The following is a 25,007-nucleotide window of genomic DNA, read 5'->3' on the forward strand; positions in this document are numbered from 1 at the left end:
CAGACGGGGTCCGGGGGCTCTGCCTGGGCCCGTCTCCCTTCCCAAAGCCCAGGGATGCTTAGCACAGCAGCGTGCCGCCCCTTCTCACCTGCCACTCCATGTTAGGAATTCATGGTTTGATTTGGGGGGAACGTGATGGTGACTGTTACCTGTCTCCCCACGGGTCCCCTCAGCCCGCCACCTTCCCCAGACCCAACCTCCCCTTGGTGTAGGCTGGGTCCTTCCTGTCTGCCCCCCACCCCCTCCCATCGACCTTGAGGAGGGCTGGCAGGGCTGGGGTGTGGGAGGCGGCAGAGGCTCTGGGAAACTTGACAGCCAATTGATTCCTCTTCGGGAAGTTGAAAGTGGAGAATCGTGTTTGAAGGTTTAGCTGAAATTAGGTCTCAGGGCTATTTTTTGCAAGATGGAGAAGGAGAAGTGTCAGGGAGGGGAAGGCCCAGGGGGGTGGCGGAAGCTGCAGATAAACTCAGTCGCGGGTTGATTGCAGATGCTTCTGGAAGGGGGTCTTAGTTCCTTTCAATCACCTACTTCTGCTGGATGCTCATTTGTGTGCACCCTGGGTGGTGGGATGGAGGTGCGGCCGGGGTGCTGTGGGAACCCAGAACATGGGGCAGTTACCATCGGCTGATAACGGTAGGGAAGAAATCCTGGAGGAGGATCTTTGGGGCTGAGCTTTGAGGGATGTGTAGGAGTTTGTCAGGAACAAAGGGAGAAGAGTATTCCAGCTGGGGGAGACGTATGTGAATTGGAACAAGCCGACGGCCCTGTGTGATTAGAGTGTTGCGTGAGTTGGAGACATAAAGGAGGGGGCACGGGAGAGGAAAGTGAGTGGGTGGAGGCTTTGGACTTGACCCTGTGGGGCACAGGAGCCACAGGCGATGCTGGGTAGGAGTGGAGCCGGCAGATCTCTGGGATGCGGACTTCCAGCTCCACACCCCTCTCCCCACTCCTGCAGCTTTTCCCTGCGCCCTTTTCGTGACTCAGCTGTCTTTTCCCATCACACACATAGTGCCAGGCACGTGGACATAAACACACAGGCCTGTGAGGGGGACCCCTTCGACACCACCGTGGAAGGCCGTTGGAAGCCATCACAAACGCTTCCCCCGTACAGAGGAAGGCCTGGAGTTCAGAGAGGGGAGGGTCCTTTCCCAAAGTCACACAGCCTATCTGGAACGGGGCCTGGAGTCGAGCCCAGCTGTCCCTGTGTCCGTGCCCTCCTTCGGGGCTGCTCATGCCTTGCCGCTTCCAGCCCTCTCTTCCCTGCAGTTGAGTCCTCCTGCCCACCTCCATCAGGTTTCCTGGGAAGAGAGGCTTAAGGAAATGGGCATTTGTGGGTCCGAAGGTCCCCAGAGGCCTCCGATGGCTCCTGCCCACTCGTCACACACTGCCACCTCCTGGTCTGCCTCTCTTCCTCCATTCGTGCCCCTTCTCAGCTGGGGCGACTCTAGTGAGGCATCGGGGTGGTGGACGGAAAAGCTGGTCAGGCTCACAGACCAGATGAGCCACCTCTGTCACTGCACAGGTGGCGAAACTAAGGGCCAGAGAGGGGAGGCTTGCCCGGAATACTTGTCGGGGCTCCCTCCGCCACCCCAGGCTGCTTTGGGCCCATCTGTGTCTGTGGCCCCCAAACCGGTGTGGGGATGTCAGCCGTGTGGCCATGGTTGGGTGTGACTGAGCAGTAGGGCTGGGCCCTGGATCGGGGTCCCACAGATGGGTGCCCCGGGCCCCTCCTTGCAATACCCTGCTCAGTGGAGGCCTGTGAGCTGGAGTCTCCCGGCCCGGTGGGTGGCAAGTGTTCTGTGGATGAGAGGGTGGTGGAGAGAGGCTAATTGTTATTAAACTGATCAAACCCAAAAGGAAAATTACTATCATTTTGGTCTGTGTTCATCTTCTGCAGGGAGAAGCTCCTTTCCTGCAGTGGGAATCGAGGAGACGGGAATGTTATCACAGGGCCACCCAGGGGCGAGAGCTGGCCAGGGCAGCCAGGGTGGACCAGGACGCTCTTTGGGGCAGAGATATGGGGTGAGGGGCCATTTAGAGCCTCCTGAACCTGAGGTCAGGCCGGCGAGTGACGGCGGGCTGTGGTATTTGGTGCTGTTGGAGAGCTGCCTGCCTCGTTAATAAGTGATGGTATCATCACGGGTCTCTGAGCCTCTCTTTCCCCATCTGTAGATGGGCACAGGAGCCCCTCACTCACAGAGTGGCTGTGAGGGCCCAGTGTCTGGCCTTCAGCCAATGTTCATCCTCTGTTCCCTCTTCTGGTGGGTGGGGCTCACTCCTTCCAGACACCTTCCCCCAGAGTCCCAGGTAATCAGACAGACCCCCTCCCTTCTGTACCCATTATCTGCGGCCCCAGAGCAACATTGCCTTTGGTGGAGCTTCTAGGGCTCAGCCCCGGCACCAGGAGGTGGAGGTGGGCAAAGTGATACCGAAGGGACCAGAGACAAAGTTCTCAGGTGGTGAGTACAGATGGAGGGAGCTGGAGATGTCTGCGCAGGGCCGTTTCCTGCCAGTTGGGGGCAGCAGAGGGCAGCGAGTGGACGCCTGGGCAGCCGCTCCCAGAGGAGAATGGAAGTCCCTGGGGTTTGTGTGACCCCTCCCAGGGCCACAGGGGCCCGGCTGAGCTAAACGAGCTCACCACTGGGTGGAGGAAACAACTCAAATCGAGGAGCGCCTCTGGGCAGCTGGGCCTGGCCCTGGTAGCTGAGCTGACTGGGCCCGGGTTGGCCAGAGACCTGGGGGACCCCTGAGAGAGGGCCCAAATTAGAGACACTGGAATGGGACAAGGCCTGGGGCCAACGCCGCTTTCCAGCAGGAGAGGCACAGGCTGAGGCCGGCCAGCCTGAGGGCCGCCAGGCAGCATCGGGGCACTGCCGCCATTGTCAGGCTGACTAACAGACACTCTCGTGGTCATCCTTTGATGGCTTGCAGGTGTCTTGGTCCACCCCCACCAGTACTTCGAAAGGGAGCAAGGCAGGTGTTCTGGCAGAGGTGGGGTGGTTGTCAGAACCGGGGCCGAAAGTCCTGCCGACGTGGGTTCAGATCCCAGCTCTGCCAGCCCCTTGCTGTTGGAATGGTGTTGAAGTTCTTGCAGGGCCTGGCCCACAGCACCAGCCCAGCCTCTGCCAACCAGTTGTGTTCTCTCCATTTTATAGATGAGAATGCTGAGGCCCAGAGAGGGAAGGTGAACTGTCCCAGGTCACACAGCCAACTGCGGACAGAGCTGGCATCTGAACCTGGGCTTCCCCATTTCCCTGCTTCGTCCTGCCTCGTCCCTACCTCCACCTGGCCTGGTCCCCAAGGGTCAAAAGGTGTCTGTTCAGGGCAGAAAGGAATGGCTCCCCTCGTCTCACCCCACCCTGGGTCCTCTGCAGGCCCTGTTCTGGGTGGGGGGCAGGGCTCAGATGCCTTCACTTCCCCACCCCCTCATGGGAAAACAAAGCAATTGTCTCTGTCACATCAAGTGGCATTTGGGTTGGATTATAGACATAATTATATCTGAGTCTTCAGGTGGGAATTGTTTCTAAAGCCAGGAGGCCCTCTTTGGAGGTGGCTGCAATGACATCTGTTTCCGATACAAGGCCTTGCATTGGGATGAGTTACTTTTCCTCTGGAATTGCTTAAAGAATGCCTAAAATAAGCCACGATTGTTACTGCCCTGCTCCAGCACCTTAGATGGCTTCCAGGGGGTGGGATCCAGCTCCCCAGCCGCCACCCCCCAGGCCTGTCCCAGCCTCACTGCCTTCCTTCGTACAGGCTGGTCCTGTCCACAGGCCCTCTCCATTTCCCTGCCTTGAGAGCTCCTTCCCTCCTCCACACTCCCTCACTCCAGCAGGCATCTCCTCCCCTAGGCTTCAGAGCTCAGACTGTGACTTAACCATCTACCAGACGGTGACTTTCTCAAGGGCAGCGACTGTTTCTGATTTATCTGAACCCTGGGCATTGAGACGGGGCCTCATGTGTGGTGGGCCCCTGGATGGGCTTGTGCAGTGCAGGTGTGTGAGAGAGAATGGATTGGGTGAGTGAGTGCAGGGTGGGGAGGGGATGCGTAGGGAGCAGAAGTCCCTTCTGAGAGCCCCGCTTGATGTCTCTGGGGCCAGGTGGACACCCATCTTGGGAGGAGAGGTCAGGAGGTCAGGACAAGTCACTCGGACCACCACAGAGCCCTGGCAAGGACACCAGCCCTTGTTGTGAAACTGACCTTGACTCCACTCCATGGGTTCCCATGATCCCTCAGGGGCAGAACTCCCACGTAGGCCAGGCCTGCAGATGGTAAATCACCCAGGAGGAGAAATAGCCTATAAAATCCTCTCCCCAAACGGTGCATTTTGTATCCTGTAGTGAAAAGGGCTTTAAAAAGCATTGCTCACTCAGGTGGATTTATGAGGGTTCCACCTGCCTCTCACCTCTCCCTCCCACTAATGTTTCTCGTCCCTGGGGCTGTGGCACCCTGGGGTCTTGATGCTTTTTGGTGGCTCTTGGTCCAGGGAGAAAAAGGATAGCACCTCTTCCCTGCCTTGCTGATGCAGGGTTACTCCAGACCACCTAGGTACCGGGTGGGGGGGGGCGGGGGGGGGCAGGAGGAGAAACCGACTTCCCGGAAGCCCCCTGTGGCCCAGCACAGAGCTGGAGTCCCCACCGTTCACACCCTTCCTTCCTGAAAGCTGTGATCTCCAGAAGATTCCTCCCATTTGTTGTTACCTGCAAATGGGTCACCAGGGAGGGGAAAGATGGCATGCCTACACTGGAAAGCATTTAGACCTCAGCCAGACCAATCCCCTCATTGTAGAGAAAGGGAAAGTGAGTCACAGAGAGGCTAAGGTACTTGCTTAGAGCCTCGCCGTGCGATAATGGAATTATGGAAGAGCTTGGGCTCTGGCACAGGCTATCTGGACTGACCCCAGCTTGGCCGCTTCCTGGCTGTGTGGCTCTGTGAAAGTTGCTTGATCTCGCTGGGCCTCCATTCTGTCGTCTGCACGTTGGGTTGTGAGAATGAAACCGGGAAAGTCACGTGAAGCTCTAATACGGCGCCTGAAGCTTGGGGCTGAATAAGTACATCTGGCTTACTCTTATTAGCACGTTGGAATGGTCCTCATTCTTATTAATAGCCAGGCTGGGTTTTTGGACTCAGCTTTCTTGACTCCGAACATGGTTTTCTTGCCATTCTGCCAGGTGGCCTCTGGTAGGGGTGTTCACTCATGCAGGGTGTACAGAGCACAGGACAGGGAATAAGCTCTCAAGTTAGTGAGTCACCCCGGGAAGACTGGCCTGGTGCTGGGACTTCAGGCAGGGCCTGGAGGGGGGAGGGGGGAGAAAGGAAGGGGGAGATCCTGCTGCAGGGGTGAGGCTCCCCGACGGAGCCAGCTTCCCTGCAGCCACGCAGCCCTCAGTGCTGGACTCCCCAGCCCGGGGTCAGGGCTGGGCAAGGGCTTAAACAGCTGATGAAGTGTTTGTGGCTGTCCAGACCTCTGGGACGGGCTTCTTATGCTAAGGCAAGTGTCGGCTAGCCAGAGGATTTATGGGGCAGTGAGTCACTCCCTGGCTGCTCTGGGTTATCACCTCCCTCCCTGAGATCTCAGAAACGTGTGTGTCATTTCATCAGTGTTCACTGATGCCACTCAGTCCTGGGCCCTGGCACGTATCAAGAGGGCCTCTCTGATGTCGCCGTTACCCCCTCCTACCACCTGCACACGCTCATCCTCTTCCCAACTGGGTGCCCCCTTCCTCCTTCCTCCCAGGCTCCCTTAGGGGCCCCCTCGATCCGGGTGTGGTCTGCACTGTTGGGGGAGGGGTCATGCCCCACGTTATCAGCCTGGGCTCAGGTGGCGGGGTGTAACTGGGAGGTCAGAGAGACCTGTGATCACTCCATGGGCCTCTGAGGCAGCCAGGCTTTGGGCTGTCATACCTCTGCACCATTGCCCGTGCCAGGATTCTGCCCGGAATGCTCATCTGCGGTTTCCCTGCCCCAGATAAGCTCAGCAAGACCACCCATTGCCTCGCTTTCAGTGTTTCTACTACGCTCTCAAAAGCTGTCTCCTCCGGCAAACCCACCCAGACTGACCACAAGGGAATCCCTTTAAAAACCTCCCAGAGCACGGGGGCACGCCTGGGGGGCTCAGTCGATTAAACGTCGACTCTTAATTTTGGCTCCGGTCATGATCTCACGGTTCGTTAGATCGAGCCTTGCATCGGGCTCTGTGCTGACAGCGCTGAGCCCGCCTGGGGTGCGCTCTCTCCCTCTCTCTCTCTCTCTCTGCCCTCCTCAGTTTGCGCACGCCCATGTGTGTATGTGTGTACGCATGGGCATTTTCTCTTTCTCTCTCTCTCTCTCAACGTAAATAAACATTAAAAAAAAAAAAGACTTCCCAGAGCATATTCTCAGCCTTTCTCCTTTTTCCTTCATATTGTTAATATTTGTTAATTAGTTCAGGAAGTATTGAGGAATACTTGCCATGTGTCCTGCACTGGGGAGCCAGGCCAGCATGGTCCCCACAATCCTCTGAGGGAGGGAGGCATGAGATCAATACATGTATAATTACAACGGTGATAAGTCTGCAGAGGGACCTGGCCTACTCGCAGGGCATTTTGTCGGCACCTCAGGACAGACTGTGAGGAGAGACAAAAAGGTGTGCAGGATCCACTGGGCAAAGGGTTCTCCATTCTAGGCAGTGGGAACAGCCTATGCCAAGGCCCTGTGGCAGGAGGGGCTGGCGATTCTGAAAGTCCCATTGAAGCCACTGGGGTTGGAGCCCAGGGGATGGATTATGAAGCGCTTTAAGGGCCTTGCCAAGGGGCTAGGCTTTTATCCCCAAAGCTCTGGGAGCTGCGGAAAGGGGTGGAGCTGGTCAGTGCAGGATATGATCTGCTTTTACAAGGACCCCTCTGGATGCCCTTGGAGAATGCACAGGGGAAGGGAGGCAAGACCGGAGATAGCAAAGCAGCGAGGAGGCTCCTGGAGGTGTCTAGGAAGGCCCAGGTTCACCTCTCCAGCTGCACTGTGGAATCCTTGAGGGCAGAAATCCCATCCCTTCCAGGACTCAGCACATGGGGAGGCTCAGAGAATACACCCTGAATGAGCTGTTGACCAGCAGACTTCCCCACCAAAGGAGATTTGGGTTCTACAGTTTGCTTTGATAAACTCCTGCTCTCTCTTTCCTTCCGGCTAATGGCTGGGCTGGCCCTTGGTGGTCAAAGTCCAAGCCATAAAAACGAAGATGATAGTAGCTAACATTTCCTGAGTGCCGGGAAAAGGGCTAAATTCTTTACATGTGTGATCTCACTGACTTGTCACAACAACCTGGAGGTGACTACTGTTGTCCTCGTTCTACAGAAACTGAAATGGACTCGGATGGTTAGGTCACTGGTCTAGGGCCCATAGTCATTAAGTGGTAGAACTCTTTGCTACCATGCCTCTTGGGGGCGGGGGATAAAGAGTATTTGCATTTTTCCCAGGGATTCCTAGAGAGTGAGGTAACCCTAGGACCTAGGTGGAGTTTTAGGTGTGATGATGGCAGGAGGAGAAATGTTTGGGGCAGGGATCTCCAGCTCTGGACAGGGGGTGGGGCCCTGAGGCCACATGACTTGGAGAAACCACATGTTCAGGGAGCTGTGAAAGCAAAGTTTCAGGGTGTGAGAGAAGCAAATAGAGATTCTGGTGCAAAGTGAGGTCCTGCCCACAGATCATGGGGATTATGGTAGCAGCAGCATTTTCTCCCCTTTGACCCAAGACCTGGGCTCCTAGCTTTTTGTGGTTATGAATATGAGTCCATATGAGCTGGTATGTTTGGTCATTCTGTATGTGCCTGGTGACAGCTGAGTATGTATGTATATTTGTGAGTTTGTTTCGGTGTATTTGTATCTCCATTTGCATGATTCATGACCGTATGGGTGTATTTCTCTGTGTGCTGGTCAGTGTGCACGTTTGTTTATGTGTGTGTATCTGTGTGTGGTAGTGATGAGGGGACTTGTATGATTATGCGTGCATTTCATTGTGGGCACGCACCCCCCCCGCCCCACCATGTGTCTTTGAATGCATGCATGTCTTTGAATTTGTGTGCATTTCTGGCTGTGTGTGTTTCTCCATAGAAACGTGTTTAAGTGTGGGTTTTTTGGCAATATTTTAATGCAAGAGTGACCCTTCTGTGCCAAAACCCAGCCCCCTGCTGGCTCTCATGGCTCTTGAATAGGTTCTTGTTCTGCGGCCTGAGTAGTCTGGCTGCCTTCTCTGGGGAAGCTGGGGTGTGGAGGTCTTACCTTCAAAGCATCACTGGCAGGCGACTACAGAGGGTAATGTGGGCATAGGGTGGCCTGTGAGTAGGTGACTACCAGGAAGGCACCAGCTTCATCCCGGCTTAAAATGCCTGCCCTCTTACGGCTGTCACAATGTCGGACATGCCACCATGAGTGAGTCATTCCCCAACTGGGGCCCTCTTTGATGGTACATACTTCGCAGGGGAGGAAGCCAGGGAAGCCTGGCAGCTTGCTGAGGGCAGAGCCCCAGGAACAGGGAAGAGGAACGGTGTGTCTGAAGGACTGAGGAAAAGCCAGAGAAGCCTCTGGTCCTGTTAGTGCCAGGCCTGGGGGAGCCCAGCTGTGGAAGGCACAGCTGCTCTGGCTTTAGCTGTTTAGAATCACCAGATATCAGCACTGGAACGGAGCCTGGTGATCACCCAACCCAGGCCTTATAATACAGAAGGGAAGACTGAGGCCTGGAGAGAGGAGATGTGGGGAGCCTGGGAGGTTCTCGAAGGGTGGGGTGCAGGCGTGGCAAAGAGCACTGGGTGAGGAGATAGGACACCTAGGCTCTGCCGTGGTTCTGCTACTGCCTTGCTCAGTGTTTCTGGGAAGTCCTCCTGCCGTCCTGCCTTCTACCATGTGGGCATTGCCCCGGCTGCCTGATCTGGCCCCTCCTCGCGACTCTAGAAGCAGGACGTCTTCCCGGAGCCTAAGGCGTCGAGGCTGCCTGCCAGCCAGTAATGCCCAGCAGATCTCCTCTCCTAGGGTCGAGAGAGGTGGAACTATCTAGATGGGGTCTTCCGCTCCCTTTCCTGTGTTTTTCGGTGTGATTTTGGCATCCTTGCAAAGCTGCAGAAGGATACTGAGAGACACGCCTGTTAAAGCGGCTTCCTTCCCTGAAGGCTCTCTGTGTGGGTGCAGGCCTTGGAGACGGCCACTGGAGGAGGAGCGGGGCCTGGGCCGAGGGAGAGCCCGCCGGGTTCTGCCTCCATCCCGAGCGCTGTCTCAGTGGGAGTCAAAGGCAGGTCAGGCCCACCACCGGTCTGTCTGTCAGAAGGGGAAAGGCCCTGAAGACAGGACCGAGGATGCAGGACCGAACAGATGATGGAGCCAGGAGAAGGGACTCCCGCGCGACAAGAGTGCCCGCTGTGTGCCAGACACGGTGCCCTGCACCTCACACTCAGGGTCCAAGATGGCTCAGAGGACCAGTGGTGGCCTGCCACCTCTGGGTGCCCAAGGGGTGGTGCTGGAGTGCAAACCCGGGGTCCCCTAGGTGCTGCCTAGGGGACTCGTGTGTGAGGCATGTGTGAGGCTGGGCCTGGGCAAGGTGTCCCCTCCCTGAGCCACCAGTCCTCACCCGTGACACTGCTGTGCTCAGGGAGAGAGTGCAGTTCCTTTCTCTCCTCTGGTCTGGCCTGTGGCCCCCAGAGCCTGGGGCTGAGCTGTTTGGCGAGGACGTGCGGGCACATGTGTCGAGGGCCCCGTATGTATAGACACCCCCAGCCGCCTAATAGCTCTGCTACTCTGAGCGAGGGGCTTAGCTTCTCTGGGCTTCTGTTTCGCCACCTGAAAACCCAAAACATTCTGAGTTCTGAGGCATCCTCCCCGCATTCCTGATAACAGGCCCATCCCTCCGGGCCTCCTTCCTGGGACTTGGGGGGTGTTCAAAGAGTGCCAGGGGCAGGGACGCCGCAGAACAGGAGCTCCATAACTGGTCATCTCTCCTCCTTGGCCCCGCTCAGAATTGACTGAAGTGGGTGAATGAACACATCACGTGTCTGGAATTCCTTGGGGGCCCTTGAGAGAGTTTCTCAGAACATCCTGAGGAAGGGATGAGGAGGGCTGGGGCCAGATGTCAGGATGGTGGCACAATGGCTGGATGGGGATGGGGGAGCTGCTGAGAAGCATGTGGAAAAACAGCTACAGGCTGTGTTAGTAGAGGCCGAACACCCTATCTGGGGAGGCAGTGGGTTCCGTCCCCACAGGGCGCACTGGCTGCTCGCCGAGCTTTAGACATCCGTCCCTGGTCTGGGGACCGAGCGGCCCCACCTGCCCCCGGCTCGCACACTTTGCACATTGGGAGGCTCTGTGAGGTTGCTTTAGAAAAAGCGTGCTTATTTTAAAGCCTTCAACCCGGAGGACGTTCTGTGGCTCCGGGACCATTTTGCAAGCCTGTTCATTCATTCACGAGGCATGACACCAGCCTGTCCCTGCTGCGAGATAGCCTTCAGGCTCCTGGGAGAGCCCGGGGCAGACTCCCGCCTGTGGTGGTCATGGACCTTCTCAGGGCAAAACTTGGTGGCTGGACTACAGCCACATCAGCAATGATAATAATAAAGCTGGCAACTACCATGTTCCGTGGCTTATTATTTACCATATTACTGGTGATACCTTGCCTCTGGATCCTTCCCACAACCCTCTAAAGTAGGTATCATTAGCCTATTTTACAGATAGGGACACTGAGGCTTGGAGTGGAGCAGGCCAGTAATTTGCCCACAACTTGTCTGAATTAAGATACGAACACAAGTGATGCTGGCCCCCGGGTGTGATCAGCAGGGTGGCCTCCTGGAGACGGTTGGGATAGATAGAGTCAGGCCCTGGAAGTTCCACAGCTTTCTCTCTCCTCGCTGCACCCCTTCACCCATTTCACACACTGCTGCTGGGCCTTGCCTGCCATCTTCTGGCCAGGGGGGGCTGTGTAGTTGGTCCTGAGCCCTGGTTTGCCTGCCCCCTGCTCCCCGATCTCAGCCACTGGGCTGTCAGGAGGCTCCACCACAGTTCTAGAAAGCAGACCTCAAGAACCCTGTTACACTGAAAGAAGGGACATGATTTGGCCACTGCCTCTCACTAAGGTTGACTTGGGTTTAGAGTAAGATTTTCTGACTTCTTGAGTTTAGAGCTGCAGCCACCTCCAAAAATCACATCTCTGGACCTGCCCATGAAGGGACAGGAGAAAAGGCTCATCTCCCTTCATCCGGGGCTGGGTAAGAAGCCGCCCGTGGCCCTCCACCCCATAAAGGAGGTCAGTAAGCAAGCTACGAGGCTGGGCAGAGTAGGGAACTGGAGTCTGGGGTCTTTGATTAACCTTGATATGTGATTTTGGGTAAGTCCCTTCCTGTCTCTGGGGCTCGTCTGCCCTTATATACAGACTTCTGGGCCTGAGTCCCCTTCCAGCTGTGGCTTTCTGGGATGATGAGCCTTTTGCTAAGTCTGCTATATGCAGAGTCCTGAGCTGGGTCCTCTGGGGGATACAAGGTCCTCCAGGGTGGGCACATGTGATGTGGTGTGGGTGGTCATGGTCGGTTTGAGTGGGGAACAGTAGGCTTTAGGGAGGAGGCAGCTGGTCAGAGGAGCATTAAGTGTGGCCTTAGAGGGAGGGGTGAGGCAGAGGAGTGACACTGGCCTCACTCAACCTCCTAGAAGGAAGAAAGCCTTTTTAAAACAAACAAACAAACAAACAAACAAACAAACAAACAAACTCAGAAATAGGATAAAGCTGTCAGTATAGCTACATAATGAACTACATAAATTGTGAAAAATGCCTCGAGGTTCTTTGTACCACAAGCAGTGTAAAAATTGTGAAATTGTCATCAGTGTAGAAAATGAAAACCAAGAAAAAGTACAAGCCCGTTGAGGCATTGGCTGTGCGAGAAGAACCCATCCAAGTTGGCCTTACCCGGCAGGAGGCCAAGGTTGGGGGCGCCCAGAGCTGATGCAGAAGTGCAGATTCCTGCCTCTGTGCTGTGTCCCCTGAGAGCCTCCTGTTCCTTGGCCTGCCACCATTTGTGGTCCCTCTCCATTAGGGATTGCCCTCTGGAGGAGGCTCCCTCCTGCGGCCCCTCACACCTATGAAATATTCGCTGAACTACAGCTGATTAGAGCATCTTGGTGACACTGAGCTGCAGAGTGAGAAGGATTTGGACCCACTGCCTGGAAGGACTGGATGAGGTGGTGTTTTAGCTAGGCCCTGGAGGATGTGCAGAGTTCTGACAAGTGACCACGGGGTAGGTCGTCTTCCTACGGAGGTGAGAGACTGAGGGAGAGGAAAGAAGGGTGGAAGGATAGGAAAAGGGAAAGCCTGAAGAGGGTGGGCAGAGAAGGGGGGCGGTCCTAGTGGAACCCGGCATTAGGCAGGCCCGGAAGCTGTGTGTCCTTGGACAAGCCATCTTACCTCTCTGAGCAAGGTTTCTTCGTTTGCAGAAAGGGGTAATGTTTCTCTGTCATTTTCTTGTTTGTGTGGGTGACATGAGATGATGTGTACAACTGACGGCTCACTTCATCATGAAGTGATGGGGTGCTGGGGTCATAGGGATGGACAGATCCCGTACGGGGCATGGCTTATAGCCCCTCCTGGGCTATAAGCCCGTGTCCACCCCTCCTCCTGGGCCAGAGAGGGCTGCAAGCCTAGCCTTTGTTGTGTGATGGATGAAATGTGGTGATCACACTGGGGACAACATGGACTTCAAAATGAGTTACTATCCCATTTCCTTCTGTCCTTATATCACCTGGAATTGAGGCTGGGGTGGGCGAGACCCCCAGAACCTCTCTTAATTCCTCCGTCAGGGGATTCCCACCTCCCTTGAGTTTTTTTCTCCCTCTAACCTTCTGTGGTTCCACAGCCTGGATAGCTTGAGCCCCCAAATCTTCCCTCACCTATAAAGGGAGGCCTGGTTCAACCTGGATGTATTGAACTCTGTCCTCCTCCCTGTCTCTTCCGTGGGACCAGGAGCTCCTGGAGTTGGGGATGGGATTAAGCTCTGTCTTCCCAACGCTGCTCAGCCTGGTAGACAGACAAATGAAATGGCCTGAATGGGGGCCCTGGCTGGGGCTTGCCATACTCCTCCTAGGAAGGGACCTCTACCCGCCATGGGTCATGAACGGTGCCCTGCAGCAGCTCGTCTAGCGATGGCTGCCCAGCCTTCCCTCTGACGTGGCTGCAAACCTTGAAGCATGCCCTGGGGATACTCAGCAAACCCTTAAGCCTCTGCCCCCTGCCTAAGCTAGGTGCTAGGGACCCTGTCCTTGAGGAGGTTGCCCCTGCTGGAGTGCCCCTGCTGCGGCAACCAAGGTTGCAGGCAAGGGGCTTCACCCCGAGGGTCACTGAAAGTCGCCTGCTGTAGGGAAGGCACCCAGGTTAGGGGGCCAGGTGGCCAGGGTACTATCAGGCACTGGCCCCAGAGGACCGGTCACACGCCAGCTCTCAGAACCTTAGTTTTCCTCATCCGTAAGACCTGGGGCTGAGAACCCCGACCTCGCGGGTGGAGGACCGCACGGTGTCAAGCCGGGATGGGGTGTGGGGCGTGGACTCCTCTAGGTGGGTGGGGGCGTGACCTCGTTCTGGGAAGAGGTGAGGAGGCCTGCCGCAGCCCCCCGGGGTCCCCGCCCCTTCGCAGCCCCGCCCCTCGCCTCCGGACCCCCCCCCCCCACGCCCCGCGCCCGAGGGGGGGGTCGGGGGGGGGGCTCGGGCGGCCTCGGCCGCGGCCGGCGCGACTCGGCTCGGCGTCGCCATGGCAACAGCGGCTTAGGGGGCGGGGGCGACGTGGCGGGCTGGGCCGGGCGGCGCGGGGTGGGCTGGGCCGGGCGGCGCGGGGTGGGCTGGGCCGCGCTGCGCGGGCCGGGCCGTCGGCGCTCGGTCGGCGGGCGGGCGGCGCGGGCCGCGAGCAGCTGGGGCCGAGCCCGAGCCCGCGCCCGCCCTCGGCCGCGCGGCCGCCCGAGCCAGGGCGCGGGTCCCGCGCGGGTCCCGGGCCCGCCGCCGCCGCCGCCGCCGCGCTAACCCCGCCTCCCCTTCCCCCTCTTGTCGCCCCGCGCGCAGGGCTTCCTCAGCCGCCGCCTCAAGGGCTCCATCAAGCGCACCAAGAGCCAGCCCAAGCTGGACCGCAACCACAGCTTCCGCCACATCCTGCCGGGGTTTCGGAGCGCCGCCGCCGCCACCGCCGCCGCCGCCGCCGCCGCCGCCGCGGACAATGAGAGGTGAGCCCGCCGCCGCCAGCGCCCGGCCCGGCCTCCGCCCGCCGCCGCCCCGGGATGCGCCCCGGAGGGCGCGGGGACAAAGCGAGAGCCGGGGCTAGGGCGCGCTGGAAGCGGGAGGGCACCGCACGCCCGCCCTCCGGCAACTTGTGGGGCCACCTCGGACGGGGGGGTCACGGCGGGAGGACCTTTCTCTCTCCCCGCGGGGTGAGGAGGGGGTGTCCGCGGCCCCGGGCGAGGCCGGGCAGGAAGTGCCCTCGCGGAGAAGTCCTGCCTCGCCTCGCCGAGGTGGGCATTGTTTCCCGGGCGGTGCGGTGCCCGGCGCTGGGGACCGAAGTGGCGCCTCCACCCCCAGGACCCATCCCCCTGCCTCTGGAGCCCCCGGGTGTCCGATACAAAAGGCATTTTCGGCTGGGTTTTGCCGAGACTCAGTGGTGAGAAAAAGGGTGAACATCTGGAGGGGAGGAGCAGGGGGCTGGGCCGCTTAGGGGGCACATCTGCTCTAAGTAGGGCGCGTGCTCCGCTGGGGGCTGGGGTGAGCACAGGGGGCAGTGCCGGGGCTCTGAGCTCAGGGGCATCGCCTGAGGCCAGGGGAGAAGGGCCTCGTCCTCTCCAGCCTGGGCAGCTGCTTCCCTCCCTCACCTCTCCACTCCCAGGGGTGTCTCCTGTTCCCTGTTTCCTTTTCCTGGGCAAGCCTGGAGCAGGTGTGGAAATTCCAGGGGGAGGTGGCTTGTGGGGCAGAGGAGGAGAGGGAGAAGGTGGTTCAGCCTGCTCCCAGTCACCAGCAACAGAGCAGGCTTCAGCTCGCAAGGGCAAGCCATCCTGTCCGTGTTCCGGGGGCACTGGGCAGACACGGTCCCTCGGGGCCCAGGTCCCCCTCCGTGAGCGGTACCAGCCACGGCACCTTTCCACTTGGGCACAGGCACAGTGATGGATTCCGGTGCCAGTTAGAACACGTCCCTGCTCGGCTAGTGGAGGTGAAAGAACAGGCAGGCACCAAGGAGCCTTTTCAGCATTCAGCCCCGGCATCTCAGGCCCCTGGCATCTGCCTTCATAGGGCTGTGCCCCTGTGTGTGATTGGCAAGTTGGCACTCCCTGTAGGGGAGGCACAGGTAGAATAAAAATGTCTCTCTCCTTCCTGTTGGCTCCAGCAGGCAGAGGAGTACAAGTTATAGCCCAACTCCTGCCCAAGGTTGAGTGGCTGTTTGACTGACCCCTAGCATCTTCCTGGAGAGTACCCCTCCCACCCCCTGGGAGAATCACTAGACCTTTAATTTCCATCAGCCCAGAGGTGCTCTCCAATGCATCCATCCCCACTGCTGCCTGCAGCTGGTTTCCTGCCCCAGCTGCCAAGCCCAGCCTGAGGCAGGACCCTCAGCCTTTTTCTGATGGCCGTGGTGCCCCAGGGGACCAGGCGTGCCCTGGCAGGAGGATGCGGCCAGGCCAGAGCTCAGCGCTGGGTGCAGCCACTGCGTCTTTGAAAATCTCGCTTCCCATCTTTGTTATTGTCTGGGCGGCAGGCCACCCGGTTTGCTGCCTTCTTCCCTCCGCCAGCCCCTGCCTCCGGCTTTCTCCCCCGGGAACATGCCCTTCTCTGCGCTTTCCTTGGCGGGGGTCAGGACCCTGTGCACCCGCATGCGGGGGCTTGTGTACGTACCCCGTCTTGTGTGCATGTGTTGGTTGTCTGGGGAGCTGGAGAGACAGCAGGCGTCCCGGCCTCTGAGTGTGTCTGCCCTCCCGGGAGCAGACAGTGTGCATGCCATGTTTACGTCCCTCCAGCGGGAAGCCTGCACCAAGAAGCCGGCAAGTGCTGGCCGGCAACCCGGCCTCCTGCCTGGAGGTCGGGGCATGGCCCAGGTGACCTCGAGCAGCTCCTGCCCATCTTGGTCTCAGGTTGGGTCAGCCTTGCCACATGTCCGAGGGGCAAGGAGTGGGGGGGTGTCGGGAGTGAAACTATAAGCCCGTTTCTAGAAACGGTGTGAACAGTAGCAGTTGGAGCAGAATGTCACTGGCAGTGGTGTGGGATTGTCTTATTAATTTTCTATAAACAAAATCTGGCTTGGTGGCTTCTCTGGCACAGGAGAGGAGCCCAGATATCTCACGGACAGGCAGAGAGACTGAGTTTGAAATCCCTCGACCCAGCCTTGGAGCTGAAATAGGCTTTGTCAGGACTGGGATCTCCTGTTTGCTGCTTTGCTTAGAAATGACAGATTTATCAGCTGCTCCGGGGATGGAAGGGCAGATATTTCTCTGGGGCAGGTACTTCTCTGGGGGCAGTCCCTGGAGTCGTCCTGTTTAGAGTTGACTGAGTAAAACCAACTGTGGTGACCCACCCGCGCCCCCCCCCCCCCCCCCCACAAAAGAAAAGACCGTTCATGGTCAAACCTGGGTGAATGGAGAGGAGCCTCCCTCTTCTCCGATGTGGTGTGGTTGTGCTCTTGAAGGCTGGGAAGACAGAATGGGCTGCCTTTGGCTCGGCTTAACAGTGAAGAGAGGGGGGTGGATCCTGGCTCCATGGGACCCCATGGGGGTAAGTGCAGGAACGGGAAGGAGGGTGGGAGCTTCTAAGGTGGCGAGTGGGAGCCCTGGTCCCCATCGCTGCCCCTTTCGATAAACAGCACAGGGCACTCTGGGGCGGCCACTTGGGTTCAGACTTTGGATAACGCTGTCTGCTTCAGGGATGCTAAAGTGGCTTTGTTGCATGCTGTCTGCCTGTGTTCTGCAAACTGCTGTGTTGTGGAGGTTATTTTTTGTGCTGGAATTCTCTCATCTGGAGGCTGGAAACCAGTTGGTTCTGTGCTAGGATCTTTGGCTCCCTGGGAAAGGAGTCTGGCTCACGGGTGGGGACACTGAGCCAGGCTGGTTGGGGGAGAGGGCTGATGTCTGGTTGTGAGGCTGGAGTCAGGCCAGCCAGGGCTTGGTGGGCACAGCTGGGCTCTGGGGGTCTCGAGAGCCACAGGACAGTTTGAGCCTTTGTACTTATTTTCCTGAGATGGTTTAGGGGAGGTTTCTAGCTGGTCTCCCAAATCTCTGGCCCCCTTAGACACTCATTTCTTCTTCGGAGGTTTTCGAAGTGTGCACCAAGGACAGGTGATCATTTCTCCTGGATAACAGAAATGAATGCTGCTCAGGGATTTTCCAGGTGAAAGGTGTGCTGGCAGAAGCATTTTTGTTTTGCAGGCTGGAAATGTTGCCGCTTCATTTACAAGGCTGTTTTAATGTTGGTAAAAGCCATCTAGGATGTGGTGTTTCTGTCTTCCCAGAAGATAATTTCCAAGTCACTCATTTATTAATGTTCCTGAGTAGCTAGGAGGGTCAGCTGGCAATATTGCAATTTCTCCCTGCCGCTGTTTCCGGGTGACTCTGGCCCCACACAGGCTCTGAGAGTGTGCCCCCTCTGGCTCCCAACCTGTCCCCCTACCCCTGTAGTTACTCTGAAGTGGCTGTCCCCACGCCCCCTCTCATTCTTCCCAGTTGGCCCGGTGCAGAGCTGGTCATGTAAACGTGGGCAAGCCAGGTGCAGGTATGCGAGGCTGCTGTGTGCAGAGTTGGAGATTGATGACCCCTTCTCAGGAATATTGCCTGGAGTTCCCACACCTGAAAGTTACCAATGGTGGGATTCTAGTCAGGGTAAGGCTAGCGAGCGAGATACTTGGATATGGGGGTGGGGGCTTTCAAGAACCCGCAACTGGCTCTAAGTAGGCAGGAAACAGTTCCGCCCCTTTGGGTAAGGCAGCTCTTGGAGAGGGGAGAGGAAGCTTAATGAGAAATGGGATCTGTTTCCCTGCATTAGTTGTTGACAGTAGGTGCAGGAGGGGCTGGGCATCAAGGCTTGGCCTTTCTTGCCTCCCTCCCTCCCCTACCATAGACAGGGAGCGCCTGGTCCTCTGCCTTCCCTTGGGTGACGTCGAGATGATTGTGCAGTTTAGACAGTTTCCGGGAATAATGGGAAGTATGTGATCTTTGGCTTTGAGGCCAGGCGTTCTTGGGGCAAGTCACATAACCTTCCTGAGCCTCAGTTTGCACATCTGCAGAATGGGCCTCACGATGATAGTGTCGTTGGATACATTAATGTTAGTATATCCAGCACGTGTTTAATAGAAAGTGTCCTGTTCAGTGCTGTTTCCTTAGCAACTAACACCAGGTCTTGCACATTTCTTAAATGTTTCTAAAATTTTATTAAATACATAATAACATGTGAAAGAGGCGAGACTAGCATGTTGTAGGTTTTCAGTAAGGAGTAGTTAACATTGGTGGGGGGAAAGTTACCTCATTTTGTTAAGCCTCATTTTCTCATCTACAACGTGGGAATAATAACTAGCAATCATGCTGTGCTCTGAGGTTCAAGAGAGATATTGGATGTTGCTGCCCCTTGAAAGGTAAAAAGGGCTGTACAGAGAATCGTTATTACCTTGAGTGCAAGAAATAGCCAGGCAGAGTAACCCTTGTTCTGTCTATACCAGGGAAAGCAAACTTCTCCTATATGTGTTTTAAAAGTCTGTTTTAAAAGTCCATTGTTCCATTTTACGTTTGCTGTGTACTTGTTTTTAATTATTTAAGTATTTAGGTAATGTCTAGTATTTCTTTATCCAAAACGATGCTGTTATTTAAATCCTTGAATATTTCTCTTTGTTCACATCTCTGATTGTTCCTATAGGATAAAGTCTTAGAAATGGAATTACTAGGTCAAAGACTATTAACAGTTTGAGGCTTTTGCTAAAAATGTCCCCCCACTGAAAAGCCTATAGTAATTTACACGCCCCCAGTGATTTTTGAGATTCCCCACCTGTTTCCTGACACCCTCAAACACATTGGGTGTCATCATTAAAACAATCTTTGTCACTCAAATGGGCAGAAAAATGGCATTTCTTTGTTATTTGCATTTCTTTGCTTGTTAGGGATTGAATATTGTTTTCCTGAGTCTAATGGCCAGTAGTGCTGCTGCTTCTGAGTCTTGTCTCACCCTGTCCTTTGCCTTCCGAACGTTCTGACAGGCCCCTTGCAGGATTCTTGGTTGCCCTTTTGGCTCCCCTCGGCTCTGAGAGGCCCCACGTAGGTGGATCTTTGTTAAATGGGCTTCTGCTTTCCAAGAACTATGGCAGGCAATTCATTAATTACCTGCAAGGAAGGCTCACCCAGCTCTCCTCTCCCTTCTCCTTCCCTCCCCTCCAGAAGGGAATCAGACTTAATTCTTAATCCGATAATTATCATAAGGTGGCGTGGCATTTGCACAGCACTTTGAGAGGTCTTCTGCCCTGGAAGGTAGACGTGCAGTGAAAGCGCTGTCAGATTCACGGAAACTGAGGCACGCATTCAAAGGCACAGAGGTGGGACCATCACAGACGCCAGCCTGGTGACAAGGTCCCATCCTGCCTGCAACATTGTACTTGGAGCTTCATGGGCACCTTTGGCTGGAGGGTGGGGGGGTGGTGGCAGGGCTGACCAAGGCCCCGCACATAAGCGCATGATTCTGAGCCTCATCTCCAGAGAGGGAGGGGAAAGCCATAGAACACGACCTGGACGTAGGGAAGAACCAATTTATTTTTTGCTTTCTCATTTTTATCGCCCTCCTTTTAGATCTGTGGCTCCCTCGTGTATCTTCCAGAGATCCGAGCCGGGCAATATTTTTAGGAACAGTGGAAATTAGCTAGTGAGAATGTGATCATCCCAGGCTGGGGTTTCAAAGGCTGGAGAAGCCTTTCTTTGTACAAGCATGTAGGCCTGTGTACATCTGTGCGTGCGTGTTTTTGTACGTCTTGCAGGTACACACCTGCCCTCATGAAGGCGTGTGTGCGTTATATGTGAATGTCCTTGCACACGTCTGCATTTGAAATGACTAGTCACATGTAAAGCATTTGGAACAGTCCCTGGCACTTCGTATTAGGTTGGACCATATGAAGTGGCTGTTTTTGTGGGTCGAATATGGGCATACGACGGTTCACTCTAATAAGTGCTCACTAAGCATTGGCTGCTATCGTTGCTGTCCGTTTTCTTACGTATGCATGTCTACCGCTGTGTGCACGTGAGTTTGTATACACTGTGTCACGCTGTGTGTATAGTGTGTTGTATGTTTGAGCTCTCACGTGTGCAAATCTGTGTGCAGTTTCTGTCTGGGTATGTGGCCAGTGACCTGGTGACTTTTGTGAACCAACTGCCCAACTAACTGCTTGGAGAGAGCCTCAGGGCTCAGCATATACCTGGCTGCAGGACAGCTGTCCCCTTAATCTCCTTGTGCCTTTAAGTGCCAGCAGAGTCCAGGCCTGGGGTGCCATGGGGGCCTGTGGCATTCTCATTCTCCACAAGTAACCCTGCCCATTTCCAGGCCCCCACGTCTGAGGATATGCAGATTGACTCTTTAATGGAATTCCTTTGCAAAATACTACTTGAACCAGAAAGTTAATTACCAGGCTTTAATTAATGGCTATTTTAGAAGGCCACAGAAGAGAGCTGGAGATCATAGGGAGACTGGAAAGGCAAGAAGGAAAACATTCAGTGCCCCTGGCTGGCTTTGGTGACTCCTTCCCAGGTAGAAGGGCACACTTTGCTTTTTCCCTGCTGTGACCTGCCAGCCCACCCCACTGTGGGGACTGGCTGCGGGTGAGGGAAGGGGTGCCCCTGTATGAAGAGATGGTCTTTTGGCCATCAGGCCGTCCATCTGTGAGGAGTGGCCTGGGCCTCATTCCCGGCCTGGGGGTGGGGTGTTGTGAGTAGCTGTGCAGGGCCAGCAACCCCAAGCCCCAGCCCTCTGAAACCTCTGCACAGCCAGGTAACATTGCCCAGGCCTGAGCCATGGGAGGGACGCTCACTGGCCAGTCTGCCTTGAAGAGTAACCTCTTCCCTACTTCTCCGGGGCCTTTGGGCTGCTCCCTGCAGCCCTCCACCCCCACCTCTTCCAAGAGCCTAAGAGCCTGAGGCAGCTTCCTGCAGGGCCCAGTCTCTCCCTGGGCCAGCTGCCTCCTCTCTCTCTGCCCCCCACTCTGCTCACTGGTGTTCATTGGGGGGAGTCCCCTGTGATCCAGCCCACCCACCTACCTCCCAGGACCAGCTGAAAGCTCAGAGGAGATTATTGTGAAGGAAAGGGTGTGGGAGATCCCCCTCCCAGCTGGGAGTGCCGGGAAGGGTGGCCTGTGTTAGCTTCCCCTCCTGAGGCAGAGGGAATCTCTGTCCTCTGTGGGTACGTGTGGGCGTGAGCTTGTGGGTGGACGCACAGTGTCTTGCACATACCACAGGGCACAGCCTTGGCTGCCTGCCGTGTCTTGTCTGTAGGCCACCCCACATGCCACACCTCGGCATGCACACATAAGAACTTCTCCTGGCATTTGGAAAGCCACCAGTTGTGCACCAGAGGTCCCCTCTGAGTGGACCAGAGGAAGGAGAGGGAGGCAGGATGGCATGGGGATATGTTTTTTGGGAAAAAATCTCCCCGGGTACTGTGTGTCTGTCCAGTGAATATTGTATAAGCTTCGGTTGTCTAAGAGGGGAGGGGCCAGAGGGCAGCCTCAAAGCCCTGCCCTGTAAAGGTTCTCCCAAAGGCAGCCTGAGCACAGCTTTGCCTCCTCCGCCCCCTTGTACCTTGGCTGCCAGGGGCCAGCCTGGAGCGGACGGAGTGCAGGAGTTATGGGAACTTGGCTCCCAGGCCTGGCTCCATTGCTGACTCAGTGTGATCAGCCTCAGAAAAGCCACTGGAGCCCCCTCAGCCTGTCTTTCCATCTCTCAAGCGGGGCTCGTAGGACAGGAATTGGCCGAGATAGGTGGGTTTCACATTTCTCTGCATCAGATGCCTTGTGAGGTTAGTTATTCCTTGTCATGATGACTCCCCCTCCTCCCTTTTCTGGTAGGCAGTCCCCGTCAGGGAGCTGAGGGGCTCTTCTCTGGCTCCTATCCTCACTGGCTCTGGCCACCTCCCAGTCAACCCTGCACTGTCACCTGCCTGTTGCCCTGACCTTTCCCACACCCTCAAGGCCCTTGTTTGCAGGCCTGGCTTAATTGAAAAGAGCACATTGGGCAAAGATATAGATGCCACCCCAGCAGCACAGGCCCTAATTTGATGCGACGTTGTCGTGGGGAGTTTTCATACCGAGGGCAGTGAATTAGTGCAGCGGCTCCCTGTGCCCACCGACTAAGGGGAAGTTAATTTCATGCCCTGTCTTTTTGACATTTGTAATCAAAGCTTTATATTGCAGCTTCAGACTGTTAGCACGTGGAGGATGTATGAGCCTCAATTATTGTTTCTGGCTAGGGAGGAGACTGATTAACAGATTGTTCACAGCCCCACCCCTCTACTCCTTATTCCCCTGCCTGCCTCCTTCCTTCTTTTGCAGCTTCCCCAGATTTCATCAGGGAACTCAGCCCCAGAATGAGCTCTGATCGAAACCCTGCTTGTGTCTTAGAAGCTGGGGGCTTGGCCCCTGAGCTGGACCCACCCTGGGGAGGACCCAAATGAAGAGGAATTGCCTGGGACCCCTGATAAAATGCAGATTCTTGGGCCCTGTCCCAAACCTTTCAGAATTAGACTCTGGCGGAGTGTTTGAGAACCACTGCCCAAAGTTGGTTTCTTTTGCAGAGGGGCAGGAATTGTGCCCCAGCTGTGTGCCAGCGACTTGCCTAGACACTGCCCAGGCTATCTTCTTATTGATTCCTTGTAGTGAGAGGGTTTTTGTTTCCCATTTCATAGATATAGAAATAGAAACTCCAAGAGCGGAACATGACTGGCCCAGAATCACACGTTGGGGGACCTCATGCCCTGGCAAGCCATTCCCTGATTCATGCCTACCATCCCCCCACTATCATGCCACGCCCTTTCTTTTTAAGCTTGTGATACTTTCTGAAATAAGCCTTCGCCTCTTAGAGGAGTGCCAGTAGTTCCCTCTTGTGCTTGCACAGGGCTCCCCTCTGTCAAAAGCTCTCTCACACCAGTGTCCCCCCGTCTTCACAGGGTGCTTGCAGCAGTCAGGACATGTATGACTGATCTGCATTTTACAGGTGGGCGAGGCTCAGAGAGGTGAAGGGGCAGAGCTGGAGTTAGAATGTGTCTTCTAACTCTGGGCCCAGCGCTTGGCCCACCTGTGCCACCCAGGCCTATTCGTCTTGCCAGCTCTTCAGTTACAAGTGGGGAATCTGAGGTTCAGAGAGGTGTAGCCACTTACCAGGATCAAGTGAGTGGCAGTGATGCCGTCCAGGCCCAAGTCCACAGAGTCAAAGCCCGTGGAACAGGATGAGGCAACCTTTCGGGGCTGGACCTATCTTTGGTCCCCACCTGAGAGTGGAAGTCTTTGAGCACAGCCTAGAGGCTCAGGGACGCGACGGCTGTCCATGCAGAGTCCAGGCCTGGTGGGGTGGCCTGCACTCCTGACCCAGGAAACCAGGCATCTGCTGGAGGCTGTGGGAGAAGGATGGAGGCGGGAGGCCAGGGGGGCCTGTGGGGCACGGAGCCGGAATTTGAACCCAGGACTGCCGTAAAGCCCCATCTCCTGCGCTGCCAGGAGCTGAGGAGGTCAATGGTATGTGTGTCTGAGTCAGTCATCTGGTCCAAGGCCCAGCTCCACCCACTGCTTCTCCCTGAGCCTCACTTTCCCCATCTCAACAAAGCAAAAACAAAAGCTAATGTCTCAGTGCAGCTAGTGTAGGGTAGAGTGTCGTCCTTCCCAGGCTTTGCGGCGCTGCCTTAAGGTCCTGAGGCCCCTGCAGGTGTCGTAGATGGAGCCGTGGAAGCCGGGTGCGACGACGTGCCTTTCACTCTTGCTCTCCTCCTGGCAAGCTTCTCTTGGTGCTGTGCTGCCCTGCGTGGTCACTCACGATGGGCCAGCCTCCTTACCTGGTGCCTTTCCCTGCATTTTCTCATCTCATCCTTACAACGGCACTGGGAAGGAGAGGAGCTATTACTGTCCCCATTTTACGGAGAGGAAAATTGAGGCGCAGAGAGACTGAGTAGTTTGCCGACGTCATGTAGCTCGTAAGTGGCAGAGCTGGGATTCAAACCCAGGCAGTCTGACTGTATAAAGGCCCGCCATCCACCACTATTCTGCATGGTCTCTGCTTATAACGCTCCGCTTTACAGACTACATACCCAGTCAGTAACATCATCAGTCAACTACCTGCCATTTACGAAGCGTCTTGCCTCATGCCAGGCATTGTGTGTTGTGTGTATGTCATCTCTAATCCTCTTGGCTACCCTCGTTTTATCCTCCTCCCGTTTTATGGGTGACAAAACTGGCCTCAGAGGGGTAAAACCACTTATCGGGGATTACCCTCATGATGGATTTAGAATCTAGCTTTCTTTGGACTCAAAGCCTGGGCCCTCTCTAGTTCAGCGGCTGATACAATGGGCACGTCCTGTGGGCCAGGCTCAGCACTTCCCTCACACAGCCCATGTGCCACACACTATTGTCATCCCACGTTTCCAGCCAGGAAACAGCAGTCGCGTGGCTAGAATGGCAGAGCCAGGATCTGAACCCAAGTAGTCTGGCGCCCAAGTCCGTGCTCTTAACTACTGCCCAGTATTTTCCTTCTCCCTATTTTACAGATGAGGAAACTGAGGCTCTGACAGGTAAAAGCCACTTGTCCTGAGTGAGACAGCAAGTGATGGCAGAGATCGGATTTGTACCTAGATCTTTCTGGATTGTTTTATTGTCTCCCACCTGAGAGAACATGACAGCCACCCGTGGGGGCTGCAGGAGTATCTCAGGGCCACCGGGGGCTCTGCAGGAGGCTGAAATGGGTGCTGAAGTCTGAGGTGGTGGTGGCATGGAGGCAGGCCTTCCTCCTGGCCTCAGTTGGCGGGGAGGGTCTCCAGAATGTGAGGGTAC

At 56.1% G+C, this 25,007-nt stretch overlaps 1 protein-coding gene across 9 annotated transcripts in view; it reads left to right on the forward strand.

The window, feature by feature from the left end:
• The window catches only part of LOC123593296 (DAB2 interacting protein), a 188,576-nt gene that overhangs the window by 93,174 nt on the left and 70,395 nt on the right, over window positions 1-25,007 (forward strand). For all 9 annotated transcript variants that reach the window (XM_045468950.1, XM_045468948.1, XM_045468953.1 and 6 more), the window contains one exon: window positions 14,048-14,205. In XM_045468950.1, the coding sequence (XP_045324906.1) occupies window positions 14,048-14,205 (158 nt within the window). The remainder of the gene's footprint in view (window positions 1-14,047; window positions 14,206-25,007) is intronic.

The sequence above is a fragment of the Leopardus geoffroyi genome, chromosome D4, assembly GCF_018350155.1.
Source record: "Leopardus geoffroyi isolate Oge1 chromosome D4, O.geoffroyi_Oge1_pat1.0, whole genome shotgun sequence".
In the NCBI taxonomy this organism is placed as follows: Eukaryota; Metazoa; Chordata; class Mammalia; order Carnivora; family Felidae; genus Leopardus; species Leopardus geoffroyi.